The following is a 15200-nucleotide window of genomic DNA, read 5'->3' as shown; positions in this document are numbered from 1 at the left end:
AATGAAATCACTTGACAAATGAAAAAGCAGAACTGATTTCAAACAGAAACAACTATTTAAAGTGAAACGAGTCATGAAGATTTGAAGGGTGACAACAAGCATATCCTGTTGGCTAGTTTGTTCGGGGGGATTTTATAAAATGATGAACTAACTCAAAGTTAGCTATTTCCAGTCTTATCTCTCCACTCCTCCCACACTGGAATTATTCTGACTGTCAACATACTTCCTTAAAGTTGAAATGTTACCACCGCCCTCCATTAATTCCACATGAATGACTTGTTTTGCAGGAGGATGTTATCAACACACAGTGTGGGTATGACGTCCGGGCAAAATCGGTGAGTCCTACTCTCAGTCTTACTTTTCACACACTCCATGGTTTCCCTTTTGCTCTTCACTTCAGTAACGAACCGCATGACTCAAAATGAAGGCCGGTTTGGCTGACCTATACAGCATGTATTAGTGGCGCTATATAAAAAAGGACTACTGTCAAATAAAGATAAAAAAATAAAAAATCAAACAAGCAACAGCACAAAGAAATGCAACAGAGCAAAGATACAAATAAAATAAACAGCGCTTTTGTGTTTTTTTCCGGTAGGTCTAACAATAGTTTTCAGGTACAGAAATTGAATAAAGTAATCAAATGTAAAATAACATTGCATATAATCTTCCCCTCGAAAACAAAATGTTTCACCTCAAGGGGTTTTCCTCTTAACAATAAATTTGAAATGTCACTTTAAGATGTAACGCACGGATCCAGTACACTGATACACATGCGTTGTCTTTCTCAACTGTTTATGTTCACTTATCTTCACGGGTGTGTGTTTTGGATGAGTGCACACAAATCTTTTCAGTTCTCTTTCACGTCTTCTTTGATTGTTTAAATTGGCAAGGCTTAAATGAGTTAAGTTAAAGGGTAACTAAACCCTAAAACAACTTTTTTTAGTTAATGATCTGTAAGAATGGGGCTTCATAAATGCTGTTCATTGATTCAAGTAAATTTTTTGACATTTGGGTATAAAGTGTTTTAATTTTAAAATATATGGTGTAAAAACGTCTGAGTGCTGCCCTCTTCAGGTTTAAACGGAATCTCCTGAGGTAGGGGTACTCTGTGGCGTAGGAAACTCTGTGACGGTACTCTGCCACGCCCTTGGTGTGAGCTCACCACACCCTTGGCAGCCCCTGGTATAAAAGCATCTGGTTCCATCAAAACCACTGTAGTGTAGTGTAGCGAGTCAGGAGTTGGAATTACTAGTTTTGAAAACGACCAGGGTAGCGCATATTAGCATCTAGTTAGCATATCATTTATATAGTTATTTATTTTGTGTAGCCTAGGTAGTTAATTTGCATAGTTTTTTTAGTGTTGTTAGTATGGTTAGAAGCATAGTTAGTTAGTACTTTCCACCAGACTTGGAAATTGTGTCCACAGACAATTCCTCCACTTCAGGTGAAGGTGGGGGAGAAAAGTCCTCGACTTCAAATGACCGCCCTGTTGCAAAGCTACTTGCGTCACTCCAGTCACTCAGTCTGACAGCAGCTGTCAATCACTGCGGATCTCAGGTGCACGCCCCCCCGCTCAGCCCCACCCTCGGTTCGTCTCCTGTATCTCCGCTGGGCTCTGCCCACTTTTCCAGCATTTTTCAAATATTGCCAGTGGGTGGAGTCAGGCTCTGACCAAGGGTTTAGTTACCCTTTAAAACAGATAATGTGCTGTCTCACCAGCACTCACGCGCTATCAATACGATGATGACGGCGTAAATGACTGGTCATATTAGAGTATAGGTACTCCTATTGAACAAAGTTTACAAAGAGTGACTGTTTAGTCCACTTTTCTTTCTTTTTTTGATCATCCAGTAACATATTGGGAAGTCAGAATGCGTATCTATCGACAGAAACATACATTAACCCAACTTTGTTTGTTTTACACGTTATTTTCAACAAACCATAGGCAATTATTAATTGCGTTGTGAGATTTAAGATGAACCGCGGTGCAAGTGTATGCCGAACCATGGGTGGAGAACAGATATGGTTACCGGTAGATTATTATCTTTTTTTACAGAGAATCGTTACACTATTCTAGAAATCTAGACGCACACTAGCGGCAGCAAATTTATTCTGCAGCCAGGGTGGTCTAGCAACTCTCCGTTGGCTTTCAAGCTGAAAAAACAAAACTCTAGGCAGGCTAATCACATCGTGTATAGAGTCAGCAGGCAGGCTTAACATAATGACGACAGAGTTGCGACGGTTCCCTGCTACTTGAAAAGAAAGAATGGCTGCTGCTGGCGAACAGCTGTCTTCGAATCGGGTTTGGCCGCGACTCTGGAGGACTTGGAGTTAAGCTTTTCTTTGAGAAAAGAACAAAGAACGGCACTTAAAGGGATAGTTCACCCAAAAATGAAAATTCTGTCATCATTTACTCACCCTCAAGTTGTTTCAAACCTGTATGAGTTTGTTTCTTCTATTGAACACAAAAGAAGATATTTTGAAGAATGTTAGTGACCAGACAGTTGATGGACCCCATTGACTTCCATAGTAGGAAAAAAAGATACTATGGAAGTCAATGGAGTCCATCAACTGTCTGGTCACCAACATTCTTCAAAATATCTTCTTTTGATATTTTTGGGATATTTTCTCTTAAATTTTTGGGTGAACTATCCTTTTAAGTCATTCTTAAAAAAGGAAGATGTGTTCAGAGTTTTGCCGACCGGATACGGCAAAAGTGTAATATATCAACTAGCTCCGCTGGTTGGTTGGTTGGTTGGTTGTAGCGCTATCCTATTGCGTGCAGAGGGAATTTGAAAGACAACCGTTTATCCCGCCCCTCGGATTGAGCCCTGCCAATGGTGAGTTCTCAGACCCAACATCTTGATATGGGTCTGGCTTGCCAGGCTACCGTTACACCCCTAGTATATGATTACAAAAGAAGGAAGCTGACTGTTATTCATTTCATACACAATGGTAACGTAATACTGTACATAGGCACAGTAAAGAAAAACAGAAATATGCACACATAAAAAGGATTTGCCGTTTCCTAATTTATTTACTTTAGTTATTATTATATAATAAAACTATAGACTTAAATATACTGAACTGGTATTTTCTTGTAAAACATACTCCATTACAAACTTTGAAACTATCTTTATTCACAGTGCAAAATAAAATGTCACCACAACATAAGCATTATCCGTTAGATCACGAGTCTGTAAGATGACGTGAGAAACATAAATTCAGACTTCAGACTGTTTATGTGCATAGTTAGAAAGAGGAAAGCCTTGATCCTAATTTCATGTTCCTCATTACTCATTAGGATGCAGAACAGAAGACATACATTCATGTCAAAGGCTGTGTGCCGCAGTTTGAGAAATGGCTACAGGACAACCTGACAATAGTGGCCGGGATCTTCATTGGAATCGCGCTGCTGCAGGTGAGACCGCCTTCGTCTGCGCTTGCTGACTGGATCTGATATAATACTCATTCTGTTTCTCTCACTCTATTTTCCGCAGATATTTGGAATATGCCTTGCACAAAATTTAGTCAGCGATATCGAAGCTGTGAGAGCCAGCTGGTAAGAACATACAGATGCAAACTTCTCTCTTCCTGCTCTAGTTTTGCACACTGCTACAGCAGCTTTTCTCTTTCGCCCCAGTGCTTTAATGTGTGGATTCATAATGCACACGAATGACTTGCTGCTCTAATACAGTTAATGGCTAAGCGTGTTTCTGGAGTCTTATCAAAGCCTCTTAACAACCTTTCTTAGTTCACAGTTTTTGCTTCGAGAACTGCCACCATGTGGACAAAAAAGGAATGTAAAAAAATAATAATGTTTGGTTAAAACTCGCTCAGCTCTCTTGATTGGAAACATACTGCTATATTACCTAATGAATAATTATAATAATTTATACTATTGATAATAAGTAAAACTAATTTTTTTCATGTTTTTGAAAGTCTCCTTTTTAAAAAATACAGTAAAAACAGTTATATTGTGAAATAATATTACAATTAAAAAAAACTTTTCTATTTGAACATATTTTAAAATGTCATTTATTCCTGAATTTTCAGCATCATGACTCCAGTCTTCAGTGTCACATGATCCTTCAGAAATCATTCTAATGTTCTGATTTGCTGTTCAGTTATTATTGTTTCCTAATTATTATCAATGCTTAAAACTGTTTTTTCTGCTTAATGTTTTAGTGGACATTTTTATTATTTTCTTTTTTTGAAGAATAGAAAGTAAAAAAAAACAGCATTTATTTGAAATATAAATATTTTGTAACATTATAAATGTCTATACTGTAACTATTGATCAATTTGATGTGTCCTTGCTGAACGAAAGTATTGATTTCTTTTATTTTTTTTATCTTACTTGCCCCAAGCAGCAAAAAACGAATTTTCAGCATTGATAATAACAATAAGAAGAAATGTTTCTTGAGCATCAAATCAGCATATTAGAATGATTTCTGAAGGATCATGTGACACTGACGACTGGAGCGATGATGCTGAAAATACAGCTTTGAGACCACAGGAATAAATTACTACTATATTTTTCAAATATAAATTACAGGAATAAATGCTTTCATATTTCACAATAGAAAACATTTATTTTAAAATTGTTATAATATTTCACAATATTACTGTATTTTTAATCAAATAAATGCAGCCTTAGTTGAGCCTAAGAGACTTAAACATATCTTTATTATTACTCCAAACTTTTGATCTGTAGTTTAGCATTGCCTTATTAGTTATTGTAGCATTGCCTTATTAGTTATTCTCTCTAAGGTGATGTGATTTACACCCAATTAAACTCCTCACAACACACACACACACACAACCCTCCACTCACGGTCCTCTCTATCTCCCACACTGTCATAATCACGCCAACTCGCCTCACAACTTCACTTCTCCTCCCCATGCCTTCATCAGGGTGCCGCCCCTCTCTTACGTCGCCCGCCGCCCTCCGCCCCACTACAGCAAGAAAGCCTCGGCGTACTCCTGAGGGAGGCGTTCGTCTGGTGGGTGTGTAACGTGCCCGCTTGTGTTGTGTTTATGTTCACCTAGATTCTTACCGCTCTGTCTTTCCTTGTTTCCAGTCATCATTCATCAAAAGTTCGTTCACTAACATCAAACAAGTTACACTTTCACATTCATAATTACTCTCCCTCAAGTTGTTCCAAACTTGTATGAGTTTGTCTTGTTCAACACAAGAAGATATTTTGAAGAATGTTGGGGACCAAACAGTTAACGGAGTTCATATGGATTAGTTTTACGATCTCTTTATGAACTTTTTGAAGCGTCAAAGTGGGAGTTGCGTAGCTGTCAATAGAGGGACAGAAAGATCTCATCAAAAAGATCTTAATTTGTGTTCATCAGACGAAAGTCTTACATGTTGGAACGACATGAGGATGAGTAATTAATGACAGAATTTCATTTTAGTTTTGGGTGAACTATCCCTTTAATATTAATTTCAACAATTACTCAAAAGTTGTATATGTTAATATTTAACAGACCTGAGCTAACTTCAACTAACAATGAGCAGTTGTATTTTTATGAACTAATGTTAACATAGATGAATAAATACTAGAACAGATGTATTGCTCATTGTTAGTTTATGCATTAACTAATGGGACCTTATTGTAAAGTGTCACCATTTAATTCATAAGGATTACTTTTCCTCAATATTCCAGTCCCACAGAGATCTCCTACTGCAGGACGAGTGCAATGAATGCATAAAGGTGTCCCATTCCACGATCACTGTCATTTTAACCCCATCCTTTTACTCCCTCAGATTCTCTCTTCCACTTTTAGTCCCGTTTAGCTCCTCAGACTGTCCGGTGTCGAGCTTCATCTCTCATTTATAACCTTGATATCCCAGCTGGCCTTGCTGCTACCCTTCCATCCATCCCACACCAGTCACGTTCTCTCTAGCTGAAAACCCTTCAGTCACACTGTAGATTGCAATGGTGATTTCTCTAATGCCAAGGCCCCATTTGTCAAGTTGGCATTAAAATAAAAAAGGGCCACGTAGTGGAGTAATGACACTGGAGTAATGCCAACTCCTAATGAGGCCTCGCACCATTGGCTTTAGACGTCTGTTTATGATCCATGTCGTTTATCTTTTTATATCTTTCTCTTGTGCAGTTTGTTCTCATGAAGTGGCAGCTAGTCGTTCAGACACTCACAGGTAATGCATTCATACACTTCCATAACGTGGAATCCTTAAAGTCAGCATGAAACCAAAGTGAATGTTACGTATGAAAGTAAATATTCTGATTTATTACCGGTACATGGCTTGGTTGAATCCTAATGTAGAATGCGGTCTGTTATTTCTTGATAACAGACCGCTGCTAAGTATAACAGACCGTTGCCATGAAAAACAGAGCGTTGCCATGGACGCAGGATTCTAACCGTAGAGACGGAACGGACTATTTTCTTTAGCGGAAGCCATATAAATAGTTTTTAAATCAATAAATTCTTTTTTAAATCAATATTTTGTGTCAAATTATTGATTTATTTGGTAGGTAGCCATGTAATAAGCAGGATAATGTATAGCGAGTTGGTTGTTATAGCGAATACAACCCCTTCAGGCTGATTCACGACCCCTCCGCTTCACGTCAGGCTCATAATCAGCCTGTCGGGAGTTGTATTCGCTATAACAACCGCCTCGCTGTACATTATCCCTTACTTAATATTCATGCTGTTAAACTCACCATGAAATCTTGTTTTATGGAATATTGCAGTATTTATTATAAATGATTTATCTGTGCACATCATTATAATTATTTTTTCATTCATATGCCCTCATAATCAAAGTACCTTCCTCTCCCTCTTGCAGCAACATCTCATCTCCTCTCCGATGATGCGTTCACTGGCGTGAGGGCGGGGCAACCTGTCACTCACATGAGGTCCACCAATAGCAAACCACAACCATCTAATCAATTCCCCATGGACAAAATCAAGTCCCACCTACGTTTTTTTTTTTTTTTTTTCTTGTTTCAGAAGCTGTTTCAATAGGGACAATATTGGACAAACAATTATATGTCACAATATGGAAGAAAAGGCTATCGCATTTTCTATTTCATGCTGACTCTAATACCAACCTAACTAGAAAGATTTCATTTGATAGAAAACATAATTGTGATTAGTCGCATTGTCCAGACCTGTACGTTACTTATTATTTGTAAACAGGCCTACGCCAGCTTGATGAAGGTGGCGAATGATGAACACAAGATGCTAAGTGCACTGGGTCGTGTGTGTGTGTGTGTGTGTGTGTTTACCGTAACCTTTTACCATCTGTAAATAGTGCTGTTTTTTGTGTAAAACATGTGTAACACATGTGAGAAAATGTTTAGTAGCACTTTATTTTACAGTCCTGGTCCCCATGTACACATACTATGTACTTATTATAGTTATTGCAATAACTAACCCTGAACCTACCCCTAAACCTAACCGTAACCCATGTAGTTACCTTATATTCCCCAATGCTTTCGTAGGTAAGTACACTGGAAGTACACGTACTGTAAAATAAAGTGCAACCAAATGTTTGTCCACAGAGGTCAAACAGACATTTTTCCATAATTTGCCTCGTCATAAAAGCATAATTAAAATAACACTGTCAACACTGGCCAGAGAGTCGATGTCCAGTGCACTGAACGTTCACTCCCTAAATATTCCCACAATGCACCATAAAACCAGTGAGCACTGCTGCTCATGTTCCCTTATGTTTATTTTTGTGGTTTTATATCAAGTTACACTTTAAACTACACTTTAATGCATAATTTACATTTACCTGTCATGTTTTCCACACAAAGTAAAGAATGGACGTACTTCAGTTATCAGTAATGCAATAATGTGACGCATAATGTGTGTAGTGAACTGATCAACAGAACCGACCTGTTCAAATGTGTCAGATATGATCCATTAGGCTTTTGAGGAACGTTTATTTGTTCACCTCTTCTTATATGGCACTTCGTTGTAGGTTTTGCCCCCACAATAAAGACTAGAGATTTGATCATAAAACTAAGTTTTAAATATAATCTTACTAAGACATTTAATTGCAGATATAGAGTGACAACTGATATTCATAAGCATTTTATGTCAGTAATCTCCAGTCTGTTGTAACTAAAGATCTCATTGATTTACATTACAAGCTATAAGAATGTCATCTTTTTGGACATAGAAGTATCAGTAACTGCATATTTTTGCTCAGTTTGGGCTCTGAATAAAATGTAGGTGTTTTTTATTTTTCCGTCCTCTTGTCTTGTGTAAGCTCTATATTCTCTATATCATACTATGAGCCATAAAAGCCTGATGTATCAAATATGATACTCAATAAACACACATGCAAAGATTGAACAAGATTCCACGATAAACATCTGGGCCTAAATAATAATAATCATTTTTGAGACAATGACGGATAAAATGGACAAACGACTTCAACTTTCCAAAACTCGGTGTGATGGGAAATGACTCGATCACCTCTGCGTGTCTGAAGGTCAGCGAGGGAGTCTCTCTCATCGCCAATGTTTGTTATTTTGTTTGAGTTTATCCTGTTAACACTGGTTCATTTATGCACTAATGCTACATATTACATTTCACACTTAAGAATAAATATATGAAGCAAATCTTGCAGCTTAAGTTCAGTCAGGAAGTCATTTAAACATTTCATTTGATCCTTAATTTTGTCCTTGCACTAACACATTAGAGAACATTTCTTATTCAGATGTTTATCTTTCACAAACAATTTCTGATTAAAGAGAAAATCGTACCGTGACAGTATTTTTCTGTAATGTATGGACTAATCAGAAGCTTGTTTGTTGTAAATATGGAAGTGATATTTTAGCACTTTTTCAATGCCAACACGGCTGGATGGTGTAACACTCTGTAACGCACTATGTAGCACTCGTGTCATTAAACTTCACTAAAAGTGATTTTAACATTGTTCATGTCTCGCTTTTCTTTTAAGGAGCCTTTAGTAAACACTGATTATTCAATTAGAATCCCTTCAGCAACAAATATTGGTCAGGGTAATAGTAAAGACTGCTGTTAATTTAGTTAAATTATATATTATTTTGAGTTCTCATTTCAAGTTTTTGTGACATAATTACGATGTGTCGATTAACCAAAGCATTTATTTCCTTATGTGGTAGAATGAGCTTCTTCTTTTTTTAATTTTTTTATGTCATATTACTTTTTATATCATAACTTCAAGTTATCATCATATAGTTTTGACAGTCAATTTCAACTTTTTATATCATAATGTGACATTTAGAATTTTTATGTCATGCCCATCTCATATTTTTTTTTACATTTTATATCATAATTTCACGTTATTATTACGTAGCTTAGTGTGACTGTCAATTATAAAAAGTATCCTAATTATGACTCATTTTGAGTTATATATGTTTGAGTATAATGTTTTATGATTTACCAAAGCATGATTTATTTCTTGTGTGGTAGAATGGGCTTCCATATTTTACCGTATATCTCATAATTGATGTCATAATTCGATATTTAATGTCATATTACTTTTTATATCATAACATCAAGTTATCATCATATAGTTTTGAGTCGATTTCAACTTTTTATCTCATAATTGTGACATCATAATTTAGAGTTTTTGTCATGCCGATCTCATAATTTCAATATATAGCTATATATATCCAATATATATATAGCTTCCTTGGAGTGAGTCAATTTAAAAAAAAAAAATCATAATGACTCATTTTGAGTTATGTCATAATGTTTTATGATTTACCAATGCATGATTTATTTCTTGTGTGGTAGAATGGGCTTCCATATTTTACCGTATATATCTCATAATTAACGTCATAATTAGATTATTTTTATGTCATATTACTTTTTATATCATAAGGTCAAGTTATCATCATATAGTTTTGACAGTCGATTTCAACTTATCTCATAATTGTGACAAGTTTTAATCATGCCGATCTCATATTTTTTTACATTTTATATCATAATTTCAATATATAGCTATATATATTCAATACATATATTATTATATAGCTTGGTGTGAGTGTCAATTTAAAAAAGAAATCTTACAATTAAGACTTATTTTGAGTTATGTCATAATGTTTTATGATTTATTTCTTGTGTGGTAGAATGGGCTTCCATATTTTACTGTATATACATATATTGTATAATATAAATAAATACCTTGCTTGTGCTTATGTATATATTTTTTATTTAAATATATACACAACAAAAAGCTGTTTTATTAAAGCCCGTTTCATCATCCTTTTTGACATAGATTTAGTCTAACCACAATGCATCACTCGCGCTTCTGCGGATTCAACCCACTCTCTCGAATCACTTTAATCTCCTCTTGACATCGAAATGAAAGAGGGAGTTTTAATTCAACCTAAAGATGTATTCAATTGAATAAAAGTCTGCTGCAGTGTATCATTAATCTGCTCAGTGAGTCTTTCATTTCAACATTTAATCAACTATTTCCACCCAAATATGAGCGCGACTTTGACAAGAAAGCAAGGTAGAATCACACAGCATAAATTTGTCACCAGCAATTGTTTTAATAAGTTTAAATCTTTGAAATGTACAGTTCAATGACATTTACAACAATTATTTCCATTTATATTTGCACGGTTCCTACTGTAGATATATTGGATCGCCATGTGGTACAAATATGATAAATAAGAACTTATTTACCTGCCATAAAATGGCCACAGAACAGTGATTTTAACAGTATTGAACGTGCGAGGAGGAGCATGTTCGGAGGACACCGGAGAGGATGGAAAGGAGGACAGGCAGCTCCACATGCAAAAAAAACAAAAAGACACTTTCTCGAAAGAAACGTTCACAAAGAGTGTGTCGTCTGAGACATAATTATTCAGCGTAACTGGCGGTATCAGCTACACACATAACCCGTCCCAGCCCTTACGTGTCTCAGTAATCTGCCATGAAGCCCAGTATGTGTGTGTGTGTGTGCGTACTGGCAGTCCTGCTAGTCATATCCTGATCAGGAATGTGTTTTCAATTATTGATACTATGTTAGAAAGAATTAGCTTTTTTGAATGAGGTGTACGCCGGCCTGAAATCATCAAAATCAACTTTAGTCCTTGGTACCAAGATGCATCGCTTCTTCATACATCCATATGACAATAAGCAATGATTTCTCGACTAATGATGTGGAATTAGCTCTTTCCGGTAAAGATATGGATCGTGGATGGCACAATAGGACCAGGAGGCAAAATATGAAAAGGTCCATGCTGGTCCAGAGGTGCCCTATACAGTACAAACACATCTCTTGAGCTCTACTCTTCTATGTAAATTAGTAAGCAGGAGGAGGAGGCGGGGCATATCATATGGGCGTGGCTTGGATAGCTGAACACAGATACATCAACAAACTGGACGATTTAAAAAAAAAACATGCACAAGTCGGTTGGTATGTGTGATTTTACATATCATGAAAGCACAACTGCTCTATTTCCACTGCCAACATACATGATGTTCTACTTTTATTTCCGCTTAAAGAGTTAGTTCACCCAAACATGAAAATTCGGACATTATTTACTCGCCCTCGTGTCGTTCCAAACTCGTAAGACTTTCGTTCATTTTCAGAACACAAATTAGGATATTGTCAATGAAATCTGAGAGATTTGTTCCTCCATTCGCCCGAACACATAAATCCACGATCGTTTGAACGATGAACATATTTAATTTAGGCTTTTATTCAGATATAAACACTGTAAACAGAAGCTCAAGCGTGTTCGCTTGGCGTGCGAGAACCAATGAGGTTTGTTCTCGCATGTATGGTCATATAAAGTGATCAGAAGATTTGAATTCATTTGGATTTGATCAACATCTTGAAGCATCAGAGAGGTGAATATACTTTCAATGGAGGGACAGAAAGCTCTCAGATTTCATCAAAAATATCTTCACTTGTTTTGAAGATGAACGAAAGCCTTACGGATTTTGAACGACACGAGGGTGAGTAATTAATGACAGGATTTTCATTTTTAGTTGGACTAACGCTTTAAATGGTTTTACAGATGAATTTCTTTTTTTTCTTTTTTCTTTTTTTTTCACAGCTATGGTCTTTTAAAAATATTTTGCAGTTCGGGTATGAATCTATTGCAGAAGGCTGTCTATAAAGTATGGCCGCCTTTGGGTACCGCGTCTCTGCATGCTTGGAGCAAACAGAGGGCTTTCAGAGTCTGTAGCAGGGAATGCAGAGGGACAACATCTTGGCACATGACAACGAGAGATATGCGTGTGTGAGGGGAAGCAGGCAGGGCGGAGATGGTGCGTAAGAGTCTTTTAGCTCTGTGCTGTTAACCTTTGCTCTGTGAGAGAGGCCTGGTGGGCCACCGTCTTGTTCTCGTGCGAGCGGAGACTGGAGACCACGTCGATAAAGGCCAAGCTCTGCACTTCTTTGTGAAGCGGCTCTAAAGCAAGAGGAGAAAACACACAATTCATTCATTCAAACCGAATCATGAGAGTTTAGTTCGGTACATGAAACAACATACACAGCACATTTAACTTGCATTTTTACTTTACTAAAATTATGAAGACTTATCGGAATAACAAAGGTTAACATTAATAATTTCATATTAATTTAATACCGGTAATTAGGTTTACACTACATTTTAAAGGGGTCTTTTTATGATCAAAAATAAAAAATAAAATCTTTAGTGTGTAATGTTGCTGTTTGCGCATGAAAAAGGTCTGCAAAGTTACTAATCACAAAGTCACAAAGGGAGTTATTCTCTATATCAGTGAACACTGTTTCTGAACTCTCTGAATCGCCTCCATTTCAGTCTTGAGTTTTCTTCCGGGAACAAACACGTCACAATATTATTCATTTAAATATTTCCCGCCCGATGCATTGACAAAAAAATGGGTGCTGGATGAGTTGCGTTTCTAGTGTGTTGAAACCCGCAGTTATGGTAAGGGGCGTGGCATTTCCAAAACACGTGTGAAGATGTTGACCAATCACAACACACTGGTCCAGCCGACCAATCAGAGCACATTGCGCTTTTCAGAAGGAGGGGCTTCACAGAGACCAGAACTAAAAGCGTTACTGACAGAATTGGAAAGAGAAGTCCTGCAACAACTTAAAATGTGTGATTTTTTTTTGTGCAAATTCAAGCATGAAAAACTATTCAATTAGAGCCTAAAAACAAAATCAAGACTGAAAAAGGGCATAATAGGACCCCTTTAAGAAGAGAAGCACCGATTGCAAATTTCTTGGCCGATTACGAAGTGTAATTGACAGCATATACAAACAAAAGTCTACTTTACTTCAATGCAAAATTGTATTTTCATAAAAAACAAGTAAAAAAACAGTAATAAAATAAACACATTTCAAACAACAGCACAAATAAATACAATAGAATAAAAAGGGATATGAAATAAACAGCATTAAGTTTTTCAGCTGGGTATACAGTATATTTAGGTAATAAATACTAAAGAAATTAAATTAAATACAGATTAATGCTATTCATTTTAATTAGTTAATTAGTATTAAGTAGATTAATAAGCTACAAAAGTTATTCAGTCAAGAGTAGAGGGATTTTTTTTTCTTTTGTTCTTTGATTAACATTGACAGACATAAGCAGGTTTATTAGGCTGCTGTCACTTTAAGAGTTTATGCACGGATCCAATATACCGTTACACAACTTGCGTTATCTTTCTCAACTAATTAGGTTCCAAAAACTGACAGTGTTTTACTGAATTGGTATTTCAAATTAGAATTTGTAAATTTATGCGCAGTACAAGCTATATTTAACCGGAGCGAATGAGACGAGTGAGAGAGGAAGCGGGTATGTGTCATTTTGCCGTCGGAGAGAAGAGAGCGAGAACGCGCAGCTGACGTTATTGCCTTTGTCACTGGCAACAAAATTAATCATTCGGATAATTATTGGATCAATAATAATTCACTGCATGAACTTACTATAGTGTTAGTATTAGGGTTTGGTTCAGGGTTAGTTGCATGTTTTAGCTAAACGTATGCATAATACAGTTAATTATTAAATAAATGTATTAAGTTAAGTAAGCTTATTTCTAATTGCTAAGGCAACATTTCTAAGTTTTTCCGATCTAATATTTATAATGTATTTTATTTCAAATAGTTTTCATTAACAGTAATAATGCTGTTTAGGTGTAGTTTCAGGCTTCTTTTGGTCCAATCCTTCCTACACTTGTGAACGCGTTGAGTCATGTGTTTCTGTGATCTCTCGACTCACCCGATCCCATGATGGAGCAGATGATAATCATGGAGTTGTATTTGATCTCTGGTGCACTGTGCTCCTCTGTCAGTAGTTTGTGTAGAACCTGCACCAGATTGGAGTCGACAAAGTCCTTCTCTGCACAGTCTGAAATCAAAGCCGTGAAGTGACTCGGTTAAAAGTTGTGAACGGCACAACAACATTTGGACATCACACCTGAATGAATGCCCTTATCTCACTAAAGGCTTCAAGGGGCTATATGTAGTATTCAAAAACCCTTGTTATTAGCGACACCGGTGGCCGTTAAGTGAACTGCAGCCTGCAACTTATTGCTCGTGCTCACGTAACGTTAAGTTATTTTCCGCTTAGAAGTAAAAAGTTGGAAATACCTTTGCAGCGATATACTATTAGGCCCTGTTTACACCTGGTATTAAGATGCGTTCTGGTCGATCGGATCACAAGTGGCCGACGCTGAATACAGGTGTAAACGGGGTATAAACATTTTTAGCTTGTCCACTTTCGACCACTTCTAGAGGTAGTGGAAAACGCAATGCATTCGAACAGCCACAAAAGGCCGCCTACTCTCCGTCTACTGAATTCATGCAAAATGCATCTTAATAGCAGGTGTAAACAGGGCCGTAGTGAACATCCCGACGGCGTCCACGCTGCTGAGAGCGACGTTTAGATGAATATGTAAATATGTGCGGCTCGCTTTCCTCTCGATAACTAAATTTAATAAATAAATAAATGACAGCGGTGAGAAAGCAGCAGTAAAGAAAGCATCTGATCATAGTGATGTGGATATGTTCGCTCCAGCTCTGCAATAATGTTGACAGATGAGGTCATTAAAATTACAGTTATGATAGTTTGAATTGATTATAAAGTATATTTGAGAGTATACAGATTTGGCTATGTGAGACTATAGTTTGTATGAATTCCTTTTCTTGGCATGACACGTTGACAGTACAGTACAGAACAGCTTTTTCGTCATTATCCTGAACA

General features: G+C 36.7%; 2 protein-coding genes across 6 annotated transcripts in view; one reads left to right on the top strand and one right to left on the bottom strand.

The window, feature by feature from the left end:
- tspan5a (tetraspanin 5a) overlaps nucleotides 1-8934 on the top strand; it is a 28971-nt gene extending 20037 nt beyond the window's left edge. Inside the window, exons 6-10 of one of the 2 annotated variants that reach the window (XM_079605244.1) lie at nucleotides 288-335; nucleotides 3305-3421; nucleotides 3501-3562; nucleotides 6133-6175; nucleotides 6827-8934. In XM_079605244.1, the coding sequence (XP_079461370.1) occupies nucleotides 288-335; nucleotides 3305-3421; nucleotides 3501-3562; nucleotides 6133-6145 (240 nt within the window). In that variant the 3' untranslated portion in view covers nucleotides 6146-6175; nucleotides 6827-8934. Of the gene's footprint in view, nucleotides 1-287; nucleotides 336-3304; nucleotides 3422-3500; nucleotides 3563-4917; nucleotides 5123-6132; nucleotides 6176-6826 lie in introns of those variants that run through there. The other variant, XM_079605243.1, reaches the window with a different exon arrangement.
- Nucleotides 8935-10521: 1587 nt separating this feature from the next.
- The window catches only part of rap1gds1 (RAP1, GTP-GDP dissociation stimulator 1), a 48504-nt gene continuing 43825 nt past the window's right edge, over nucleotides 10522-15200 (bottom strand). For all 4 annotated transcript variants that reach the window (XM_079605239.1, XM_079605240.1, XM_079605242.1 and 1 more), the window contains 2 exons: nucleotides 14217-14345; nucleotides 10522-12416 (listed from right to left, as the gene is read on the bottom strand). In XM_079605239.1, the coding sequence (XP_079461365.1) occupies nucleotides 12289-12416; nucleotides 14217-14345 (257 nt within the window). In that variant the 3' untranslated portion in view covers nucleotides 10522-12288. The remainder of the gene's footprint in view (nucleotides 12417-14216; nucleotides 14346-15200) is intronic.

The sequence above is a fragment of the Phoxinus phoxinus genome (assembly GCF_949152265.1).
Source record: "Phoxinus phoxinus genome assembly, chromosome: 2".
NCBI classification, from domain to species: domain Eukaryota; kingdom Metazoa; phylum Chordata; class Actinopteri; order Cypriniformes; family Leuciscidae; genus Phoxinus; species Phoxinus phoxinus.
This window is presented reverse-complemented; position numbering and strand designations above follow the sequence as displayed.